The 25,694-nt window shown below is 37.1% G+C and overlaps 1 protein-coding gene across 1 annotated transcript in view; it reads left to right on the plus strand.

The window, feature by feature from the left end:
• The window catches only part of lmbrd1 (LMBR1 domain containing 1), a 48,809-nt gene that overhangs the window by 8,634 nt on the left and 14,481 nt on the right, over positions 1–25,694 (plus strand). Inside the window, exons 4-11 of the mRNA XM_005737118.1 lie at positions 5,364–5,461; positions 7,148–7,215; positions 9,687–9,775; positions 15,059–15,132; positions 21,174–21,299; positions 21,975–22,127; positions 24,794–24,858; positions 25,038–25,140. Coding sequence (XP_005737175.1) covers positions 5,364–5,461; positions 7,148–7,215; positions 9,687–9,775; positions 15,059–15,132; positions 21,174–21,299; positions 21,975–22,127; positions 24,794–24,858; positions 25,038–25,140 — 776 coding nt within the window. The remainder of the gene's footprint in view (positions 1–5,363; positions 5,462–7,147; positions 7,216–9,686; positions 9,776–15,058; positions 15,133–21,173; positions 21,300–21,974; positions 22,128–24,793; positions 24,859–25,037; positions 25,141–25,694) is intronic.

Raw genomic sequence — 25,694 nt, forward strand, 5'->3', positions numbered from 1 at the left:
TCTTTCTTTCTTTCTTTCTTTCTTTCTTTCTTTCTTTCTTTCTTTCTTTCTTTCTTTCTTTCTTTCTTTCTTTCTTTCTTTCTTTCTTTCTTTCTGATAAACCTTTTCACATGAATGTTTTCTCTTTTTTTTGTTTTTTAGGAATCAACATAATTGTACAGAATCAGTGGGAGCATTTGCCATTGTGGCATTTACAGGTTACTTCAAACCATTTTTAAAATTTATCTGTGTGTTCATGTTAAGCTTTTGCTCAAGCAAATGTTTCATTTTATATTCGATCTCAGAGTAAATGCGCGAGTATAGAGTATTGCACAGGGGGCACTTTGAGCAAAAACCTGAACAGCAGTGATGAAAAGGTAACAGCTATATCAGAATACATCTGTAATGCCAGAATCAAGATTGAACCATTACTTATTAAACTCTGCAGTTGCTCACAAAGTCTACACGGTGTACTATTACATTCAGTGTACCTTTTAAGTCGACAAAGGGGAAGAACGTCTGCAACAGAAACAACCACTTCCTTTTAGAGCCCAAATACCTTTTTGTGATCTTTGATGAACCCTAAGTTTGAAAGCTTAGCCTTTCAATCTCCTTCCTCTGTCCATTTATACATTTCCTTGGACTGCTCAGTACTTCAAAGCAGTGGTGCATAAGACCCTTAAGCAACAGGGCAAAATACCCCTGGGCCCTTTAAATAAATCATTGGCTTTCTCCCTGCCTTTTTTTTAAATGCCATTTGTGGAAGAGAAACTAGCGAGGAAGGAGTCCTCTTGCAAATACACTAACAATAAGTTTCTTTTTTTTCTGTGATTTTTTTTTTTTTGGTCCACCCACATGTGCAGAGTGAATTTTATTGTAAAGTGGTAGCCTAATGCTTTTTTTAAGAGCATTTCTGAAAACACTGACAAATTGTAGTTTTATTTTGGCAGTTTTATGTGATACAGAGGGGCCTTTGACAATTGAAACATAGTCACACAAGGACAAGAAACAACCCAGGTAGCAGCTTTTCTGCTCCCTTTTTCCCAGTTCAAAATACTGACACAGATTTTAAGTGAACACTTAGCCTCACCTTGTATCGTATACAATAGAAGAGGTAAAAGGGGTCATCAGCTAATTCGAGCGCTAGTGGTATGAACCCCCGGCTTCTTCAATCCACACGCCAAAGTGTCCTTACGCAAGGTACTGATGGTGCTGATCTGAAGTACCTTGAGGACAGAGCTGATGAAAATTTAGTGTGAATGCAGCCAGTCCCTTTTTTCGTATGCATTCAGTTTCACATTACCCTCTTTCCTCAAAGTGTGTGTGTGTAATGAGGTCTGCTGCCAGCTGGAAAAAGCTGGGGTTTCTGTGAAAATATGAGAGGCCTATGCAAATCCTACATATTCAACATAAAGAACTGAAACCTGTAGAATAACTTGGAGGTTTCCAGAGTGTCTGTCTTAAGTTGCTGCTTGTTGCTTTAGTGGACTTTAAATATTGCTAAATGGTACTTATATAGCACTTGAAATGATCAGTTTTTAAACTTTAGGGTTCAGTATCTTGCCCAAGGACACCTCGACAGGCAGACTAGAGGAGCCATGGGTGGTACCTGTGACTCTCCAACAACCGTCTGCATCTCTTGAGCCAGTCACCAAATATTGAAATCTGGTTGCCAGAGGCTAAGTCCGCATGTATAACAGCAGTAGACTGCTGCATGTGAAAGTCCCAGACACATGCCAGTCACAGCAAACTTGTTACTGATATACCTTTAAGAAATATGAGTCAGTGCAATTCTCCTGATATTCATGTAGCTCGTGTGCAAATTCTGTTTTGTTTTAAATAAATATCTGAAATCCTCTGTGTCTTCAGTGTTGATAGTTTCAGTGTTGACATGCAAGTAAGGAAGGTTTTCTATGAGATATCACCCATGGTATTGAATTTTCACATGATCAGTAATACATGTTGTATTTTTACAACATGTATTACTGTATTACATCAAGGAACAAGAGGTGCTAATGCTCAGTGGATAGCCACTGTCATGTGAGGACGTGGTTATCATTAAGCCTCACAGAGCAAATTTATAAGTACTGTTGTTTTTGATCACTGAGTAAACGGGAGTGTATACTGGAACCACTGACTGGTGAAGTGAATAACGACAATCATCTTGTTACACTGAAATGCTCTGCCTCAAAACCTTGCGTGTTGGCACTCCTGTAGCTCTTTCTTTGACATGTACCACCCACCAAAACATTGTTTTGGGACAAACCCATACCCGATGATAGTCATCTCTCTTAGCAAGGCAGTGAACTCCACTGCTCCTCAAAAACTGCTCAAAAACAACTCAAGGAATGTGACAAAGGTCTCTTGGTGCTGACTCCCCATACCTCATTCTGGTGGATATCTGTGGGATGCCTCAGAAAAGCTGATCCAGGGAAAGCGCAGCCCTGCTACCCACAGAACATGACGGATCCACTGCCAGCACAAGAATTGTGTAAAGGTTTAAGGACATTTATACACGCTCCCTTTCACAGGGATAAATATGCAAAACTTTCCCTGGTCAGGTCTTCTTCCCAAGATCTGCATGAAGAGTAATGGATGATTCATTGCAATGCCGTATGACCTATTCCTTCATTGTGTTAATATTCATGGTGTTATGATTAATTTTGCTCACTGCTTTAACCTGCAAGCATATGCCAGTGGCTGCATACTGTGCATGGCTTGCATTTATGGGCTCCTGGCATCATTGTGAACTCCGTTTGTTTAGCTGTAAATGAGTGTAAATGGATACTTTAGTGGAGCAATGAGCATGTGTTTATTGAAAGTAATGCCCTGTCAGAATCACAGCTGGGAAAAACCAAACCTCTGTAACAATGGCATTCATTTGTCTGCAGCACAGAGAGCCTTTTGTGGAATATTGTTCATTTCACAAAGGGACATGTTTGCACTCGCTTAGGGTCATACCTTCTTGACTGATATGGAACAGTAGTTTTCCACATGCCCATTGGAGTTGAAGTGTACTGCTGATTTTATGGATTAAGTGCTTGTTAGGAGTTTTCAATTTTAGTTTTACTCAGCTTCTATTAGTTTACATCCAACAGTCACATTTACAGTTGTGTAGTTTCTCATTCTGAGGGCCGGGGTATTGCTTAGGGCATTTATTTAGTCTTTCATATACATGAACCTCAAATCCATTAAAGGTTTCAAATGTTACCTTTTGTTATTATTTTTGTTTTATTTTGAGGACTTTAAATTCAAGTTTAACTCATAAAAATCACGCGCAGTATTAAAGGGGCTGTTTTCACGGGAAAGTACAGTGGATACGGTCTTGGTAAACTGTTTATTCTAGCACATTTCTTTTTTGTTGCACCTTGTGCTAATGATTCACATTATCACCTCAAGGTGTTTCTGGGAAACGGTAACCATGCTGCTGAGCACACTGTTGCGACATGCTTTTCTATGAGTTATTTTGAGGTTATCTGGTCTGTCTGCATCGACATCCATTTGCTGCAGGAAAAAAAAGCTGCCAGCTTGGAATAGCATCTCTCTGTTTAAGTGTTTTTTGCCGCACCCTCCCCTTTATGAATTCCTAATGCATTTGAGTGTTGGTCTTTTCTCTCAGAAAAGTTATATAGGAAGAAACAAACAAAAAGGCTTGGATCAGAGAATGTCAAAGCCCTTTCTCTAAGGACAGGACACCTCATGTAGAAGGTCACGAGCTCTATTGAATAAAGCAATTTTTCTCAAGCTGATAGGTTTCTCTTATATTAGTGTTGTCAACATTCAAGAGGAAATTGTTATTATCTGCTTTGTAAAAGGTACTCAGTCTAATAGTCACAGCAACAACCAAGGGAGAACATATTCCTCCTTTAATTGAATCAATTGTTTAGTGTTCTGGATCATATTCTGAGCAGAAAGAGCACCATTCATAGATTACTGAGTTTAACACGCTCAAAGTGTGTAAACAACAGTTCCTTACATGTTCAGGCTGTTTAAAGAATACTAATGATACAGGTTTACTAGCTGACAGTTGTTATTGACCCCATTTACACATAAACATATGATTTGTATGAGAAAACATTGTATGGATACTGATTAGTGATATCAGTTCTATTTCTTTTTTCAATTTACATCTTGTATTAAAATCAGTTCTCATTATCTTGATTGTGCTTGCATCGAATCCAGTCTCCATATGCAAATCAATAAAATGTGGATGACTGACTTGTCAACAAACATGGTGCATACTAGCAAATTCTTTCTTCCATTGCAGATGAGATGCTGAGATCTGATGTTTTTCCGCTCACACGATGATCTGCTTTTATCTTGCATAACCGTTTGTTTTTCTTGCAGATGAACTGTCTGCATACAGTTTATTTTTAACAACCATAGTTAAGACAGTGTTTAAATAGTGCTTGCTGGTTAACACAGCTTAAGAGGTGTGAGCCTGTTCCACACTACAAGTTACTGGAAAGAAAAGGAAAAAGAAACTAGAAACATTGTTTGTTAAATTTTGACCCCGTGGCCAAATATTTTATAAAGATAAGCAGTTACAAATACCTTGAGCATTAAAAGCACTACTTTAACGAGACCTAAAAAGTAAAAGCCATATTTTTTTTTCAGTATGCTAATTTATTTTCATTGTGATGTGGCCTCATTATTTTTATATGAAATATTGTTATTATTTATGCATTTATTTTGCTTGACCTAGTCTTTATATAGTTAGTTTATATATATCTGAACATAAATTTCATTTCTCTTTAAGCCAGTTTGAATATCAAAGGTTAGTTCTGGAGTTTGTCCATCACCACATTTGCTTATGTGATCTCTTTCACTCCCTCTTTCTGTCTTTCCACTTTTCTGAATGAGGCTTATTTATTTGTTTATTTGTTTTGGTTATTTCTTCATAGCAGTTGTGATATACATGTTAATTTTTCATTAGCAATAACTTGCAGGTTCCACCTTTCTCAGCCCCCTGTTGCAGCAGTAGAGACTTAACTGCTGGTGGCACCAGATTATAGTGTGCACCTAGTACATTATGTCCATACCAGTTTAATAGAAAGAAAAGTTCCTGTATTTTTGGGAGTATTAGAAATAAAACTTTTGGGGTTTCTATATAATTTGTTATATTGTGGTACCTTAATATCCTGAATAGGGTTAAAAAAGTAATGCACATGTCCTTAGGGTCAAAATATATTTTCATATGTGTACTTCACATGACCTTTAACATGTTAATGGAAGGTCAGCACAATACGTTTTCTTTTTAATGCACTGTACTGCTGTGTCATGATAGAGCAGGTTTGACAGTCTGTAATGTTCACTTTTGTCAGTGTAAATCTCAAAATTTGTGATTTTTAATTCTTGAATTCATTTCTCCTTTTTCCAAACAGCTCTTTACTCCATCATACTAATCTGTGTCTTCCTGTGGATCCCCTTTGTTTACTTCTACTATGAAGAAAGGGATGACAACAATGTGAACAGATGCTCAGTAAGTGACTTTCTTTTGCTACACACATCTCTGTAAACTGCTGAGATGTGGTGCATATCCTAAAACGATTTCATTTGAATATTGTAGCCAGTTCAAGGCGACTTGCACCACTTCATCTTTTATTTTTATTTCATTGAAAATCACACAAACCTTCCCAAAGCACCCATGTTAAAGTGGATTTTTATCAACAAAATAGGTTGTTTCTTAAGTAGTTTTTCCTTTAATATTATTTCTAATAATTGGATCATTTATGATTCTCTGCTAATAACTTTTACATTGCTATGCTGCTTGTGACTAAAATTTACAAGCTTTAAAATCATTTGCAAGTAATTGCAGATACAGTGTTGATTGTTTGACTACTTGTGGTGCTGTAGAGGAATGTTTTCTAATCTGTCACAAGACTCACACAGCATGATCACAGAAGGAACAAGGTGCACATATTTGCTGAATGTAAAAGGTTGTAATGGTTGATGAGAGTTAGACTATGTACTTTGTACATTAAAAAAAATAAAGACATCAAATGTTCTGTTAGGTAGCAAATACAATCAACATGCTTTTAAGGCACTGGCAATGCAGGCTCAAACTTAAGTGAGCTCTCTGTAACCTGGTTTTAAACCATCCATGTCCAATCAAGCACCATGGCTTGCTTTTTTATTGAACTCAAGTTTATATGTAACTTAAGCTTAACACACTGTGTGCAAACTTGCATGGACTACAACAGTAAGACATTGTACTACTTTATGTACTGTATGCCACAGAAAACAAGTGTTATTTATTACGTTTTGCTTTGCGCCATTTATGTAATTTACTGATGGCTAAAATCAACATTGGCTGGTCAAGTAATTTAGGAGACTAGCCAACTCGCATTTCCAAATGTATCCATAAGTTACAGACACGAGTTAGGTGGTAATTGTAGCTAAATTGAGTTGCTAACTTCATTTTTGTTAACAGGCAATAACTAACACTAGCCAGAAAAAAGACAGGTTAGATTTGATAAAAAAAAAAATCAATTACTCCATGATAGTTACTCCCAAATATCTGACTGGTGTTAACTGTAGTTTTCCTCTGAAAGAAAGGACCGGTCATGATTTTTTATTTTTTTTTTGGAGATAAAACAGGCTTTCTTCTGCTTAATGTTTGCTACCATTAGCTCACCTACTCTCAGTTTTAGGTAACATTTCAGTCTGCAAGGCATTGCCACTTAAAAAGTCATAACACATGAAGAAAAGTTACCCAACAGATGTTTCACGGATTTTATCCAACACGTGTTTCATTGTGGTAATGAAAATAGTCACCCCAATTTACTGAACCACTGCATTAATTCAGAGAGACTTTAGAAGATGCTTTAGTGAGGGACTTTAACATTTAGTCATTTCACGAGCACCAAACAGCAGCTATCTCATAGTGCTGTTTCTCCCATGCATGTGTCAATTTTGAGCTGACAGAGGCACTTTCTCTCACAGATTGGAAGGTCCTTTGTATTGTTACTTTAAAAGCCTTGAATAGCACCAGGAGTGACAGTTTATCTCTGCCAGGTCAAACAGGATCTACACTGGCTCTGTATAGTTCTCACTCTCTATAGTCCTTAACTGAATGGAATATGACCCCTTCCCTCACTCACAATGAATAATAATAGTTCATTTCATGACTATGATTGACCAGTTAAATTTATTTTTTTCATTACAGCAAGTGAAAAATGCTCTGAAGTACACAATTGGATTCGTCATTGTCTGCGTGGCGCTTCTTTTAATTGGGTGAGTTGGAGACATGGTTGGCTTCTTCTGCTTTAGTACACGGCAGGTACTCTGGTGTGGATACATCATTGTGTTGAGTTAATGAGAAGACGATCCCTTCAAACAGCTACAGGGCCATTTGTCTGGCCATGATAAGCCTTTCAGGAGACAAAGCTATGTACCTTTCTCTAAATAAGTGTTTTGTTTTTGTGTATGAGTGCTAACTAGATTCTTTGAATGCAGAGTGCATTTAAATAGATCTTTGTTAGAAATTCAGCATTTAGACATTTTCAGCCATGCTCTGTTTATGTGCAGATTTAAAACTGGTTGTGTTTAGGAACACCAACACAACATAATAGATTTCCTTTGCAACCGTGACAGCAACACACCTGAAGTTCAACCTACACAATTAAATGCGCTCTCTCAACCATTAAATGGTGCACTGAGAAAAGGCTTACCTGGCTGGGAGAAAAAAAGGACACATGACTATACTTTGTTACAGCTGAAAGTTTGGATGTCAGGATGTTTTTATAGACAGAAGCAATTTCCCTCTCCTTTGCCCAATAAACTGGAACTATTGGTGCTTTGTTCTAGCAATTGTTGCTTAGGTGCTTTGATTTTCAGCAACATGATAGCTTTAATCTCAGACTGCTTTTCTGATACCAACAGACATAATGGCCCTGTTTGGGCAGTGTTCACTCAGTAGGTCTTTGCTTCATGTTACAGGCTTTTGTTGTCTTTAAACCTGGCAAGGTGACTGACTCCTTAAATAGCCTCTGATTGTTCGCTGCAGGATTTCTACTTATTTATCTATGTCAGTTTTTTTAAACTTATTTTTTGTAGTAATGTAAATAATATTAAGGTTTTTTTTCTCTCTCTTTTTTTTTTAAAATTTGAAATCGGAGGAACTGAAGTCAAGCTTTGTCAGAGTTATAGAGAAGCTAGGTTTTTATAACTAAGACACTATGTCAAACTTATTTTTTGGAACTACATAGAAAATGTGCTCTAAAAATTTCAAAACACGTTTTAAGTGGCAACGAGAGACTGTTACAGTGGTGATCAAAGATGATGGCTTCTGAATTCTGCAACAACTAAAGCAAGGTTACTTCTCCAAAAAGAGTGAACCACAACACACAAAAGTTTGGAAATTAATGTCGATAAATAAAGCAAGACCAACTCTGCCAAACATTTCTCATCTGATGGATATAAAAAACCTTTATGTAGACACAGTTATGAAGAGTTGAGTAAGCTAACGAGAGCTTTTTATTTTCTTTTTTTAAAAACAAAAGTGAGACGTATGATGGCCAAAGGAATTCACATTAAAAAGATAAAGTGCAAGTATGAATCCTAGAGGAAATACATATAACATCAGAAAATATCTTTGGGTCTGGATACTTTAGACTTAGTTTGGGATTTTTTGTTTAGATTGGTCTTGATTTTGCTAAAATAATTTTAAAGTGGAAACAATAGTCCAACTCAAGCCTAAGGTGGATGTTACTGTGGTAACAATTGGTGACATTTGCTTAAACTCTTTCTGCCTTTGTTGCCTGCGGGGGGGGGTAACCATTGTTTCTTTTTTCTGAATTGAGTAGTTTCTGTTCTATTTCAGGTTTTTATTTGCTGTGTTGTCCCTTTACCTAAAAAAGATACAAGTGATCTCTGCCAATCACCCGTTGGAAAACGTAGGTCTCTTTATTACTCAAAATGTACATTAAAAAAAGACTATCAGAGAGAGCAGAGTGGCGCCTGGTAATCTCTGTGTGGCAGCTGTTTTTCTCAAAATGACAAAATTGAGAAGCTTTTATGAAAAATTGTAAATAGCTTCATTTTGAATAATCAGGTGTTAATCATTTGAGCTATATGCTGACTTGTAAGAATTCTTTTGTAGTAACAGTAGTTTCAGTGATTATTATCCATTGCCATAATAAATTCCTTCTCAGCTATGTTATCCAAGTCAGTTTCATAGTCACATGTGTAAACATAGACCATAATTACTGGCTCGCGCCAATGTATGTCTGTATCTGGCTGAGTAGCTGCTTGGGTCATAATTTAAGGACACTTAGAAACTGCTGACCTGACTGAACCTGTAGCTCAGCAGTTTACTGTGAAAGTAAAGAGAATACAGTAGGCCAGTCGCATACAGTTTAACAGTTGTGGTTTATGCCGAGGTAAGCAAATAGATGTTTTTCCAGAAACTATTAATGCGTAAGTTTAATCATTTTTATGTGTTGTTTTTCTACTGTTTTTAATTAAATACAAGGTTTACTTTATTTTTAAATGATTTGATTAATATCTCAACTTTTTGGAAACTTCATTTTTTGGAAACCTTATTATTATTATTCATGTACTTTCCTTCATTGAAAAGAGCAGTTTAATGTGCTGTTAATATGAATTTCTGTGAATCTTTGTCTCTGTGATGAGGACAAAGATAGCCTAGAAAGAACCACCATAATTTTATCTGTCTTAAAAGTTATTATTTTTTATTCTTACAGAGCGTTTGTTCCACTCGCCGCCCCACCCGGTCAGAATTCTACTCAGTGGGAGAAAGTACAATACCTTTTTGAGGAACTTGGGAGTAGTCGTAAGTACCCATTCTTTAGAAAAACGCCTACACTTATGTCCAATTTATGTCTTGTTTTATAGCAGTTGTTCCCATGACTTATCGTATTTTTTCTCTTTATCACTTGAAAGTGAAACTACTTCATTCAATCCACCTCATCTTGTAGGATTTCCTTATTTCTACTGTCATCCTATTATCAAGTTATTATAATGTCAGTTTTACATATAGCCTGATCACTGATCACAGTACTGTCCAGTACAGCTTTTCTGTCTATGTAACACAGGGTTTTGGACTACCATTATAACCATGACTAAACACTTCAATACAATGCATAACCCTCTCCACTTTGGAGAGGGAGGATATGAGCAGGTAGTCATGTCTTGGATGGCTAGAAAATTATGTGGTGGTTTTGAAAGTCTCAAATTAGTTTTTAAACTAACAGACTAGAAATGTGGTTAATTTAAAGTGCACCATTGAAAGTTAAGTGGAACTAGAACATGTCAAAGATGAGATGTCAAAAACGGACTGAAATTGTTAATATGCACTCTCCACATTTAGCTCACTGGAACCATCAGAAAAAAAAAACCCTCACCCATGTAATGTAAAATTGTAACAACGTGTACCACAACCCCTCTAGAACTGCCAGGCTCTGTCAAGCAACAACAGCAATAGTGGTACAGAATCCACTAATGAACAAGAACAAACACAACGATATCTAAATACTTTATTTATTGTAGGAGAACAAAATTATGGAAAAGTTGTGGAGCCGGTTGAACCGACCATTGCCTACATTTTAAAAGTTAATTCACAGTTGCCCACAAAAGATAAGAAGCACATTTTAATAAATGAATTGTTGTAAAAGTAGAACAGTGACTGTTTATCATCTCATTAACATCACATCCCTGCTGCTCTGCACAGTCAGCAAACCGTCCGGGACTCTGTTCTGCTCCACCCTGGCTCAATATCCCATCTGCAACTTATTTAGCACTACAATGATTATTCTTCTTTTATCTAACTATAGTGACCTATATAGTTATTGGTTAATAAATGTGTTGCTTGGCAGCCAGACTGGTTGAGTGTACAGCATTTGCGTTAATGTCTTTTAGGTAAAAATGATGTCCTCAGTGGCTATAGCTATAAATGGTTGTCATTTTTCTTTTTATTCCACACAACTGAAAATTCACCATAAGATGAATAAACCCATTTTAGGAAAAAGTCAAGAAATATGAGTTAAGTTACAAAACGACCCCCTTAGCTCTCCTAGTGTAAATATATATTTTAGCTTTCATTTGTGATTTACAGACAGGCTGTCTAGTAATCACTCTTAAATCCGTCTTTGTATTTGTCATAGAAAGTGCCAAAATCGACAGCAGAAGTCAAGCTTTGAAAACAGATTGCAATACTGCCCTAAGTACTCAATAACGTTATGTAGCAAGCTTTTCTAGTCACTCTCTACCTGAACAGTCATATAAAATGTGATGATAAATGATTTTATAAAGAAAATAGCTTGTGTTGATGCCTAACAACACTGTAAAAACTCCCTATTTGGGCATTTTCACTTGTTGAATGGAACAAAGGCTGAGAATATGCTCATGCTAAACACTGGCAAATGTGGACTCCTAATAGTTCTTTTGGCCTCTTGCCATCTGGGGATCAAGGAGGAAGTTGAACCATCTGCCTCTCTGCATAATAGTGGACCCCTACATGCTCTCTATAACCTTCCTCCTTTGGCACAGGGGGAAATTGCTCTGCTGCTGAGGAAATGTGAGGATGATCCCTTTTGTAATTCCCCATCTCTTCTCTTTCCAGATGGGAGGTTAATTGTGTAAAGAAAAGGCACTTTTACCACATAACCCTCCTGACTGCTTTGCAACAACTGTGCATTAAAGTCACTACCTCTTCAATAGTTCCAGCATTACATTTGTTACAGTGCTCAAGTGATGCCTTAATGTTCTCCAGATCACTAGCTCTCATGTTGGTATTCAAGACCATACAGTACCGTTGTGTATTTTTGGCCATGTCTCAAGAGGGAGAGTGCAGTGGGCAGTAGTCCAGTTTTAACTACTATGAGTACTCGAACAATATTCCTAACACTTAACTTATCTTGACTTTTTCCTTTCTTCAGCATTAAGAAAAGAAATTATAAACTTAAGTGCTGCCCCTGGAAGTAGATGCTGTAAAGCATCACTTGAAGATCCTTAATTTCACTCAAATCTTTTGGGTTAAGCATTTGTTCATCCATGACAAAAATGTGATGCACTTGTGGTTAACTCTTTTAAAAACTCTTTAAAGGTGTGTTGATGCTGATTTTTTTTCTCCTTTGAATAGATGACTAGTTGCTGGTTGCTTTTAATTACTCAGTCGCTCAACAGAAGTAGGGTGCTAGGGCTAAAGGAGTTCCTTAATAAACACCTTTCTTTATAAGTCTTATGCATGACCATAGGCCTGTAGGGCTATATATATGTGGGGTTGAGATAAGAGCTGCCTCATTCCGTTTCTCTTGGAGTCGAAGCTGTCCAGACGTGGAAGCACCAATGATAAAAGACAACATTCCCTATGTTTAAGCCCCAGAAAATCTGCTCAAGAAACCAAGAATACTGGCAGCAAACATGTATCCTTTGCTTTGTGTGGAGTTCATGAACAGAATGTTCTCTATGCAGAACATGATGCTATTGTCTATTTTACCAAGCTCACCACTAAACAAAGGCAGCAAATTCGGGATGAAACACTCGGGAGTAGAAAACACGTATTCACATGTTAATGTTAAGCCCAGCTGTCAGACTTCAAAGTTTTCCTTTTGCATACAATACAATAGGGAGCAGGTATATAATTTATCTCTATTTTCCACTTCTTTGTCCTGCTGCTTGTTAGATGCCTATAAAGGAAAGTGATAAATGATATAAACAGCACAACATATATGCCCTGAATACGGACTTAAAATTCCCATTCAAATTCCACTGTCAAGGAGAAAGGCAAGCAGAGCCACCTATGACCGTGTTGACAGGTGGGCTGGGCATTATGAGGCTGCTGCTGAGAAAATGCGGGATATCTACAGAGGGACAAATGTGTAGCTTTTTACTTGGAGCACTATGACAGGTGGGATCCTGACAGGGGAGTGTGGCAATCAGTCTCTTCATCAATCCCTGTCTTCTAACTCCAACTCTGACAGCTGGTGTGATACCTACTGTTGCCCTTGCCTTATGGGTGGTCCTCTTTCTGGCTCAATCAAAGGTGACACACATCAGCTCAACCACACATCAGAATTGAGAGACGCAGCTGTTAAAACATTGGCTATGATCAATGTATTAAATGGCAGTGATGACAAAAATGTTGAATAGGTGTATCTCTGGAAAAAGAAATTCTGTTCATTAAAATAACATACTAAATCCCAAGATTACCTGAATACTAACAAGCATTATCCCCATTCAATGATATAACATTTATTGTTGATCTGTGGGCATGGGGTGCTTACAAAAAAAGAATGAGTAGTACAAGCAGCAGATACTAATATGATTTTTAAGCTTTAGCCCTTCAAGCTCAAATCTTGCAGTTCTGTGAAAAGTTATTCTCTTTTTTTTCTCCTTCTTTTTTTTGCATATTTGTCCCACTTGTATTATTTTTTTATTATCAAACAGATTTTAATGTTTGACCAAGATAACTAAAATAAATGTTAAAAAAAAAGTGATTTTATTTATTAAGGGGGAAAAAAAAGCTGTCCAAACCTGCCTGCCCCTTTCTGACAAATATTTTCTTTTCATAAACTAGAAACTGGTTTTGCCACCCAGCAATAACTGCAATCAAGCATTTGCAATAAGTACCAATTCGTTTTTCACATCACTGTGGAGGAATTTTGGCCCACATTTCTTTACAGAATTATGTTAATTCAAGAGTGTTTTCAACCATGACGGCCTGTTTAAGGTCATGCCAGTGTGTAGCAATCTGATTTCACTTCAGTCTTTGACTAGGCCACTCAAAAACCTTTTCTTTTTTTTTGTTGTTGTTGTATTCAGAGGTGGATTTGCAGGTGTGTTTTGAATCATTGTGTTGATGTATAATCCAAGTGCTTTTGGCACAAACTGATGGCCTGACATTCTCTTTCGGGATTCTCTTGTAGAGAGCCCAATTCATGGTTACGCTCGATGTAACGGGATGCAAACCTTTCTAAAGGTTTAGCTTTCGTCTCATCAGTGCACAGAATATTCTCCCAAAAGTCTTGGGAGATATTTTTAACATGTGTGAGATGATGTTTTCGCTTGGGAACTCTTCCATGGATGTCTTTTTTGTCTTAGTCTCTTTCTTATCTTTGAATCACAAACTCTGACCTTAACTGAAGTAAGTTAAACCTTTAGTTCCTAAGGTGTTGTTCTGGTTTCTTTTGTGACCTCCTGGATGAGTCATTGATGCGTTCTTGAAGTAATTTTGTTAGGCCGACCATTCCTGGGAAAATTCACTGAGTTTTCTCAATTTGTGAATAATAGCTCTTTCTGTAATTCACTGGTGTCCCAAAGCCTTCAAGAAGGTTCCCAGACTGCTATATATCACTGACTTTGTTTTTCATGTGTTACTGAGTTTCTTTACATCTTTGCAAGATGTGTTGCTTTTCTTTAACTTTCTTTTATAGTTCTTTTGGCCCACTTCACTTAATCAGACAGGTTCTGTTTCAGGTCTAGCAGTAAACAGTCCTGTGTGTTGCTAGTGAAAGTGAGCTCAGCTTTCCACAAATTTAGTTAAAAACAGGGGCGATTACTTTGCATAGCTTTTTTTCCTTTAATAAAATCATCATTTAAACAAAAAACAAGAAATAAGTAAGGGGGAAAAATACTTCTTCACAGTACTGTATTTGTTTGTCATTAATTTGCTGTACTTACTACTATCTTTCCACTGTTTGCAATGTATACTTTTAAGTAAAACCATACATTACCTAGAAAAATCTATTTAGAGTTGCACTTTCTATGAAAGGTAAATGGACTTTATTTTCACAGTGGAGAGCCTCGAATCTAGTCCCAATGTTAGTTTTCACTGTCTTCCAATCACTGTGGATACTTTAAAGACCTCCCTGTAGACAACTGGAGCAAATGATAACAGCTTGTGGTGTTTAATACATTCAATGCAATAGAATTTGAACAATTTTAACATTTCAACTAATAGCAGGACTCAACGAACAGCTGCCTGAAAAACATTACTAAAAAAAATAAAAAGAGCAGAAATTGTGATCTTGAGTTTGTACATGTTGTGAGTCCATCGATGTGTCCTTCAGAGGTCAATGGCACATCTCTAATTCCTTACCGGATTTTCCTTCTACAGATGGTCTTCCTGCCCTGTCTTTCTCCATCAGCTCCTTGACCTTGATTGGCATGTTGGCAGTGATCACTTACACGGTGAGTTGACAAGTGGTCAGTGTTATTTCATGTGTTCATTGGAGCAACATTCAGTTCATCTGCTTGGTAATTAAGCAGTTATACAATGGGATGACTTCCAAAGCTTACCAGCTCTGCAGCTTAATAGAGTTTGTGGTTTTTAAGACACAACAGAGTGACTTATAAAATGATTTGACGTAGGAAATGGGACTAAATTGTTATCTTTGTTTTGTCAAACATACCAAGTTTGATTTACGCAGTGGTTATAATTTCTTTTTCTTTTTAGCTTTTAAAGTCTTTCAAGTGCACTGCAGGTTTTGTGTACAAATGGTTTCTCATAGTATTGGTTGACTTGGTGATGGAGTTGCCTTTTACTATTAGTAATGTCTTGTGATCTTAAAGATAAAGCATTTAGTTGCTGAAATTGTTTAGGCTGCTGTCTTTTATCTAATAACCCGAGACTTTTGATGTATGGATCCTCCTCCCAGCCTTATCAGCCACTTATCTCTCTCTCTCGCTCTCTCTCGCTCTCTGTATATTTGGTTATATATTGATTGTGTTTTTTGCTGGGTCAGAAAAAAAAGAACTTATGAAACGTTGTCTATTTTTCATAGCTTTCATTGTTTAACTAATCTGTGAATAATACCTGGAGGTTGTGGCTGACATGAGTTAGTGTCTGTTGGGGAAAAAATACAAGAGCGCTATTAGGATCAGCCCAGACATTGAGAATAGCACTGACAACCAACTTCAATCTATCGAGTTTCTGTTGAGCTCAAAGAATCCTATCTGACAGATGAACAACAATTGAATGTGGAACTCTTAATGAATAATACACAACCAAGTCAAATAAGTTGTTGAGGCAGTTGCCCTTTAACACAAAAAAAATCTGTCTCATCTGGGAATTTATTCACTGTTCTCTCACCTTTGTGTAACCGTTCTCCAAAGGGTGGATAATTACAGAGTACATTTTGAGGATGGAACTGTGCTCAGATATGTTCTGGCCCATGCTGCTATGGACCAAATGCCCCGAGGAAATCAAAACACCCGGCGTGTCTTTGTTTTTGATGTTCCTTGTTTTGATAAAGTCAATCAAAGAACTCAGGCTTTTAGGCGACAGCAACAGCAGTCTGTACCTCTTTTATTGTCACAGCCTCAAAGCAGAAACTCTTTTTTTGTGTGTCTGACTTTGAATAATGTCCTTTTATCTGCTGTATCTCCTCTCTTCTCTAACTACAAGTGTGAAAACTGTTGTAGGTGGCAACCTACCGGTATTTGCAAAGAACTGTCTAATTTATCATCTTATGCTACTAAGCCCGATTAACTTAATGGAAGCCAAGTGACAGGTTCCATAAGCAGTGGAAATGTTGTCCATGACTCCTTTTGCTAATTTATCACTACCCTTTGTGCAGAACTCGCCATGTACTCTTAATGCACACAGCTCTGTGATGTAAACACTATACAGCTCTGCAACCTGGTGCACTTAAATTTCGTTCACATTGACGTAAGGCTGCACGGCTTTCTTTCTGTGTGCATAGTTCACTTATTAGAAGTAACTTAAACAAAACTCAAGCAATGTTATTTACCTTTCTATAGACAGAAACAGTTAATGGCTGCTAATGACTATTTTATTGTTGGGGTGTTCTGATAATGTACGGTCCTGTCAGTACTGTAAATCAAATAGAGCTCGGCTTTAGAGAGATTATACACTGAGTTTAAATTCAGTAAATTTATTTATTTTTCTAATATATTTTGCAAACATAGTATTTTGCACTTGATAGCAACTTTAACTATTTTAATCTGTTTTAGAGGGCAATAAAAAAGAGAACATTTAATGAAAAGAATTTAAGTACACAAAAAAGAACTTTTTCTTATCCCTAATTACTCTGTAATCTCCCACTCTGCTTCACTCAACCCAATGATATTACAAGGGATCAGCAAAATCTCAAAGCTCATGCATCATGTGAGATCCTTTGGCATCGTTTACTTCCTTTAAAAGCTTAGCTAGCATATTGACTTATGACTGTCATGGCTCTGTCTGCTGTTGAGATGCCATTCTCTTGCTCTTAAAGTGAAAGCCATAAAAATGCTGATACTGAATTAAATTTGGTTAATGTCTGGTAGTGTAATCCCAGACCCTGAAATTGACCTGGGCATAAGGTTCTTCCAGAGAATTGGAGTGATATCTGTTTTTCTAGAATTCTGTAACACCTCGAGGCTTTTTAAAATTTGAATTAAATTTTTATATTTTGTATTTCATTTTGAAGTTCAAAGTTTGTGACATTGGATTTTGAATAAAACAAGACGTGTTTTAGTGTGATAAGCACTTACAAACTGAAATTCTAAACAAGGAGAAGTACATGACATGAACAGAAGGACAGTATGTCCCTGAATGAAATTACTATTTTATAAACTTCATGTAATAAGTATATCTATTTAGTAGGATGAAATCACAGACGGTATTACCAGCAGACTGTATATAATGCACACATGTAGTTACAGAGGTTTTGGATTCCTCAGTTTAAAACATCACTGAATCTGAATTTATTTTTTGGCAAAAGAAAGGTTAGGTTCAATATAATCTTTTTTTAAAATAGCACAAGTTCAAAAAAAGTCACAAAGTGCTTTTATAAAAATTAATAAATTAATAAACGCCGCAAATTTGTCCAGTAAAATTACACAGTTGGCATGAATGGCTCCATGAACACTAATTTAGTCTGGGGAAAAAAAGTAAACAAATGAAATATTCACATGGGTTTTACGTGTCTGGTTTGAAAAGGCCTTAAGAGTGAGCACTTGGCAACTGTAGGAAGGAAGAACTCCCTTTTAACAGGAAAAGACCTCTTGCAGAAGCAATTTAGGGCTGAGGATGAGACAGTGTAGTGAACCACTGCCTAACATAGGGCTGAACGATTATGGAAAATAATCTAATTGCGATTTTTTGCCCCAATATTGCGATTGCGATGCGATATGCGATTATTTTTTAAGGTCTTTGTCTTCTGTATTATTAAACAAAGACAAGCAATACATCTTATAGTATGGCCAATACTATATTACATTAATTTTAAACTGTTCTTTCCTGGAAGACAGACCTCTGTTATGATGACATGAGGTGATGCATGAATTGATGACTGACATTTTTATTTAACTTCTTCAATCACAACAGTATATTTGAACATACACAATAGTTTATTTTTAGCTTACAAACATCTGAGCATAAAGTGCTGACAAGGAACCCTGGTGTAAACATTAAAATGAAAGTCAGTACAATGTGCCGATTGCAGAAATATACATAAACAAAATCAGTGGCTTTACCACACTCAGTTTTTCGACATCTGTGAACTACTAGACAGTCATTCAATTAAAAAATAATATTAAATAAATAAAACTAATAAATAAAAAATAAACACATCTTACTGATCTCTGCAGTCAGTAACATTACACATAAAGTGCAAACATAATAGCAATTGTATAAACACACACACAAACACGCCTTTAAAATTTAAAGGCGTGAAATTGGACGGTCCTAATCAGAAGGCTAGTTCCGATTAGCGTCACCGCTGTCTCGGTGGAGTTTAATAAACTCGGCCGTCTGCTTCTTGCTATCTAAAATATAACCAGACACTGGTGTAAATTCTCGACTGTCTCATACTTCTGTTTAATAAGTTTTCTGTTTGACGTTTAGTCAGCTGTGTGAAAACCAAGGAGGAACCCACCCGGGGGATTCATAAAGTTTTATTTTATCTAATCTAATAACTTTAATCTCAGCCAAACCGATTTACTCACGAACAAACAAAACACTGAAAAAAGCCCAACAATAACATTTTTAGGTTGTCTAAGTGACTTATATATTACGTTTAACCCGAGCAGCGAAACTCCGCGGTGATCTGAAAATGATGTGCCGGGAGTTGTGCCGTTCTCGGCCGGATCAGTAACACTCGAGCTAGCTGTTGAGCTGGTGGGTAGCAGACGCCTCTGAAAACGTTGAAGCACTTTTGCAAATATGGGATATCTTGATAAACCGAGCAGATATTTGATGTTTACACAACTACTTTCTCGCCTGAAAATATGTTAAAAGTTTATTTTGTGACCCAGAAAGATTAGTATGAGTAATTTTAAAACTTAGTAGCGGCCGCCATTGCTGGAAACTGGAGTTTGGCTGGGCCGCGCTATGAATTCTGGGATATGGTAGTAATTTGGACAGCCTTCGGCGCGTCGCTGTGACGTAATCGGTCTACAAATGCGGCCTCAGGAGGATGCAGCCCATGAATTTGGACATGTCCAGAGTATAATCGCAGCCTTTGCGGTTAGAAAATTGCACTTGATCATGTCGCGATATTATCGCAAATGCGATATATCGTTCAGCCCTAGCCTAACATTACAATAATCTAGTTGCTCTCTTCCCTGTTCACTTTAGGGTTCAAGTCTGTTTTTAATCCTGTATTAGTTCTCAGTGCAGAACAATTTGTAGTCTACAAAGACATGGTAACCATAATGTTCTGTCATGTTTGTGAAGATTATTTTGTTCTAACACCCTTTGCTAATTGAATCAAATGACAGAGAACCCTGAATATGTTAGTTTAAATGAGTGGAAATGTCTTTTCACCCACTTCTATCCAGAGAATTTTATGCTTTGTTATTTCTTAACTGATAGCATTGAGAACTTGTGGGGGGCCTCAGATCCATCCAGTGGAAACACAAACAAAGAGGCTTGTGTAGGAGACCTGTGCCCAACTACTTCTCCCTCTTCCCACTCAGCAGTCATGTGACTGAATGATTTCAGCTAGTGACTTCACCCTCAGCCAACACACACTTATTGAGTTGCATACACATTCCCAGCTCCCCTGCTGAGCTATTTCTGGTTATTATTGACCACGGTGGGTTTTAAAATAACTTTAATGAGCATGCATTACGATGAGTGAGCTAAAAATGTACACTCCAGCAGAGGGAAACCTGTTTTGTCTTTCTTTTTAGTTTCTTTTCTATTTCTCTCATATAGTTGCACATTTCAGGGGCGGGAAATGTTTCTCTTGGGATCTGGGACAGGTTTTCCTTTTATGAGTGTGTTTGATATTCGGGACATGCTCTGGCCTTAAGAGCTCCATGATTCATTGCAAGAGGCGACATTCGCCCGTAGCAGAGATCCTCAGCAGAGACTAATAATAGTGTAGCCTGACTTAGTATCCCATGCGGCTCTCTTAATGCTACCTAACACTCAAAAACTAGTAAAAGTTGTTTTAGAAAAATATAGACTGTGACATTTCCCCACATGAAAAATGGAAGGAGGGCAGCATCTTTTGCACAGAATGGCCCTTTGTTTTACTATGAACCTGTAAAATGGCACACTTCCAAGTTGATAAAAGTGAGACAGCATTGTGAAAGCATTGGCCTGTTGCTTTTACTTTTCTTTGTATTGATTGGTCTGTTTCCTGGTATTAAAGATGTCCCTCGTTTTTGATTAAAGTCCAGATGTCCCTTCAGGTGATTTAAGACCCCTGAAAGATGAAATCACCCCACAGATTTTCTCTTATTGTCTATCTTTGTGGGAAACTGTGCAGTGTTTATATATTGTATCTAACTTTTACAAAGAAATATAATTAAATGACATCTGTTGATTTAAATTCAGGTGAAAATTGACTGCATCTTGATTTTCCTACCTAAATGCGTCTATTGAAAATTATAATTAGACCAAGTTCTTCATATCCTAGAGAGAGGGTAGTGCTGTCACATGGGGGCACTGTTAAGCTGTAAATGCATCAGAGTGATATAAGGCAGTGATATCCTCACAAAATGGTTGCAGCAAATTCTCCAATAAACCTCAGCACAATTATAGGTTCCACCATTTTAATCTTTTTTCCTGAACCAAAAATGACATGGCCTGGGAGGCCAGGAACTATATGATTTGCTCTGTGTGTGTTTGCTTACCCTCATTTGACTGTTGTCATGTCCCACATTGTGATGGGTTTGCCGTCAGGCAGGAGCCTGTGTGGGTGGATGCACGTGCCATATGTGCTCACTCTGACAATGATGTCTGATTATAATGGTAGTTTTGCACTGTCTTCCAGGCATATGGTATGTCTGTTATGCCTTTGAATCTGATAAAAGGCACCCGCAGTGTTAAGTATGAACGCCTGGAGAACACTGAGGACATTGATGATGTTGAGCATCAGATTGAAAAGCTAAAATCCAAGGTGAGTCCCATCAGAAGACACAAAGAGTTATTTAAGCCTAAAAGATTTACTTTAGTAAACATGAAATCAAATGCTGTTTTTATTTGTTTTTTCTTTAATATCATTCTGGATTTTTCTATCTCATATGTGCCCCTTTGTCTTTGAATTCTGTTATGTGTGGGTAACATTGCTTTAGTCAACCACCTTCCCAGCTGGAGGCCACATATACTGAAAGTGTAGACATCTATTAGTTGCTCATTGCAACATGAAGTATAAACAATAGTCCAGATCATTCCTTATTTGTCCCTTGCATAAATGCACTTGTTAAAAACCAGGTATTGGCAGCATTAAAGGTTATTTTCACAGTAGCAAGAAGGTTAATGCAAAACACGCACAGTTTGCTTTCATATTGTGAGAGCAGTAGTTTAAATATGATACAGCGATATACATTTACAAGTATGTATATGCTTTGAGAATGTTTAGAAAACAGCATTTATATAATACTCCCACTATTTTTAGTCTACATACTCATTCACTTGACTGTAAATATTTATTAAAATCATATTTTTGCAGATAAAATGATATCTACATTTTTCAATGTTCTCATTAAAACTTCCAGCAGTGTAGTGTAGTTTCAAAAGTCCGCATAATATCGATCATTGATGCATTTGGGATATCTTTTGGTCGTCTTGTCAGTGCCAAGATGGACGTCCTCTGTCCTCGAGGGATAGAAACAACCTGCAGGAGCTGGAGGGCAAACTACAGGTCCTCCGGCGCAGGGGGAGACACCTGGAAATTGCAGAGAGGAACTGCTGCACTAAAGTGGGCAGTGCTCTCAGACCTTTCAAGGTGAGTGTCCATTATGGAATTGGCTCTCATTCACAAAAGTAAATTATGTTCTCCAAAGTATTCTGTACAAAGGGAAATTATGCTGATGAGTGTGTATTGAATGCAAGCATACAGACAGGGTTATTTAACATAGATAGTGCTGTATTTATTCAGTGCTTCTTTTAATTGATATTTGAGATTAAGAATAGGTGAAACTGCAAAAACCCGCTCTAGCTTGTGTAATACATTTAAAACATCATTTTTGTGTTTGTATTTTTATAGCCACCTTCAACTACTTCTTCCTAAACAATTTCTTTGTGCTCAATTTCCAATCTGAACTGCTCTAGATTTACTTTGAGTTCTACTTTACACAACCGCATAGTTACATGATTCCCACAGGAAATCTATTCACCTAATTTACTCTGAAGTCTCTCAGGGAGTCTCATATTTCTCAGGCAGGATCTCATGGTACCCAAGGGATAGACCAAAGCAACCAAGAAACTTGTCTTTTTATTGTTTTTCGTATTTTTTTTCTTCTTTTTTTGGCTACCAGTGGACATGTTGGTCCCAACATTACTGGCCCAGTACAAAACATCCAGACACAATGTACTGATGAGCATAATGTAGAGACTCAAAGTGCCTCAAAGTTCTGATCAATTACATACATTTCATTTGAGCAGTTTTTCATGGTATTGAATAGAAGTGCTTTATAATAATTTTTTGAAGTTAAATAAAAAGCACATTGGCTTTTTATGCAGTCACTTGGGGGCAAAAATAAATAAATCACAAATTCAGCCAGAATCCCGCACGGCTAGGTTTTCTTACCAATCCTTAATAATATATCCTTGTTCCAAACCACTCATTTATTGTGTGTGCTTTTTTTTTAATCAACAATTGGCAGAAACAGCTATTGAAAATGGCATAAATACACTTCACTGGACTTTTAGACAACGCAGTGGCTCTCACAATGAAAATGGCTTTGCATAACAGACTTATGACTGTTATTATTCTTGTTAAACATAATGGTGGAGGGTCTGAATAAAAGGTATAATATAAAGTTACAATACTGCAAATCCTCAAGCAGCAGAAGTATTTACTCCTAATAGTTTTATTGAACTGCAGCTGAAATACAGTAACAAGAATGTTGATAACATTACTGAAAAAGATCAAAAGACTTTGATAACAGATTTTCGTTGTCGTATATTTCCTTCTCGATTATTCCCACGTTATAGAAAACATTTTTTCTTCTTTTAACTGATATAAAAGACTTATGTGGCTGGCTGCAGTGCTATTGTAATAACTCACTGAAAGAATATCCACTTACTTCTGTTCATATTTCAACCTATGCAGCCAGCACGTGCACACAAATGTACTTTGTGCCTATATGAATGGCTTACATGCTTAATGTGCTCTTATTACTCTGCATTACCACATGACTTATCAGTGGTAATGCCCAGTTACAGTCCTGCAGACCCCTCACTTTTAACGCCTTTTCCATATGTTAAGGATAAAATAAATTCAAGCATCATTCCCTTCTTTCACATTTTACTTTTCCTACTGCTGTTCATTTTTCAGTACTTAACTGCACTGCAGGCTCAAACAAATATTTTAAACCAGTGTCTGTAACAGTTTGTCTTTAACCAGGGGGGTTGCTGCTAATGATAGTCCCCAGACTCAAATTTAAACAGTAATGAGTTGGGAGATTTATTTACTGTATACCGAGAGACTGGTGTAGAGTGATAAGCCAAATGATTGCGATTTCAGCCTCACTGTTCCTCAGACACATGCTGTCCTTTTAATACCAACACCGACAGTGAGCGAAAATGACTCACTAAGCATGTTAAACACTGACAGTTAAAATCAGTGCGTGAGGACGTGGAGCTCACAATAGTTACTCTCTTTTGATCGCGCAAGAAATGTAACAAGCAATTAAATTTTTTTTTAGGTAAGCAACTTGCACCATAATAGGGTGAAAAATTGTGCCACCTATCTATAGAGGTTTTATTAAAAAAGTGTGTGTGTGTATATATATATATATGGCAGGTGCCTTATTTAATGTTTTAATAACTTTACTATCATTTAATACATGTAAACTCATTTTTTAGATATTTCCTTGGTTAGAGTAGCAGTTTCATAAAAAGATTACTGTACTTTTTTAAAATTAAACTAAATTATGTTTTTCTTCTCCGTCTTGCCTGCTTCTCTCCTAAGTCTGTCATCAGTATGTTAATTAATATTTTGCTGCAAGGGGTTTATCTCAGATAATTTGGTATAATTTGGTCTAACTATTGATATGAAGATCAGCATTAGATTCACTTTTTTTCCCCTCCCACTACGTTCATCTGATCAGCCAGCTTTTTCCTCCCTGATTGCAGCCTCCTAACTCTGCTTCAGCTGTGCCATTGCTTCCCCCTGTCACCCTGAGCGACAGTGCCAAACTGTGGCTGGCTATGCCATATGGTCTCTGTTTGACAAAAGACATGGTAGAAAGGTTATATTTGCTGACTAAGTAGCTGTCTTTAAAAATACACATTTTATTTAAATGCAGCTTTTAATGCAGTTCACAAACAAGGGCACACTGTGATTACACGTCCCTCCTATAGCAGTCATTTCTAAAAATCCTGTATCCTGGTATTTTGTTGTAGTTATTTATTTTTGTTTCTCTGTTTTGATTGATTGATTTGCAGATATTACTAGGCATATTCTTTATCCTGGTTGCGTTGCTGTTCACCATTGCCCTCTTCATTTCAAAGTAAGTTATGATTTGTCCTGTAACACAAAATACAGTTTGCAGTGTGTGCCTTGTAAGACCAAAATGTACCAAAATAAACAGTGCAATTGCTTCATTTAACCTTATATATTAAAGTTTAATACTGGAGATTGATACCCTTATTTCTTCTTTTTCTTTCTCTCTGTTTTTTTCCTCCTCAGTCTGGATAAAGCTCTCCACTCGGCTGGCATCAGCTCTGGGTTCATAATCTTTGGCACCAACCTAACCAATCCTCTGAATGAACTTCTTTTAGCCTTGCAACCTGTGAGTATCCTATCATCTCTCACGTTGGAATAGTGATTATACTCAATTAAGATATGCTTAAATCCATATTTTTTTGTTTCTGTCATCATTAACCTCAATGAAGCATCATTTAAAAGCTTTATCACTGGTCTCTCCTAAATGAACTTGAGATGTTGTGTAAAACTTGGGGAGTATGTGCTTCAGTGTGCTGAAATTTAAACACATTAAACTGATTTTTGGGTCAGTGCTAATTTGTAATGAAATAAATTAGGATACACAATACACATCGTCAGTGATAGGTCATTGAGTTTCCAGGTTTTTCAGCATCATACACCTTCACTCAGGAAACCCAGCAAGGGTTGTTCAGACCCTGGCTTGTTTCCCAGCAGCATTGGCGAAAGGATCACTCCTCCTCATTGAAAGCCATCTGGAGGCCCTCTCTGCAGCTTCCAGAGTGGACATGATGGCTTTCTTTTTTGCAGCACCGGTGACTGAAAAAGCTGCACCTTAATCAGCTCACACCGCACCATACAGCCTCTCCTCCTGCACTGATCTACCAGTTCCTGGTACTTGGA

This window comes from Pundamilia nyererei, unplaced genomic scaffold, assembly GCF_000239375.1.
Source record: "Pundamilia nyererei isolate P.nyererei 1_Seehausen unplaced genomic scaffold, PunNye1.0 scaffold00073, whole genome shotgun sequence".
NCBI classification, from domain to species: domain Eukaryota; kingdom Metazoa; phylum Chordata; class Actinopteri; order Cichliformes; family Cichlidae; genus Pundamilia; species Pundamilia nyererei.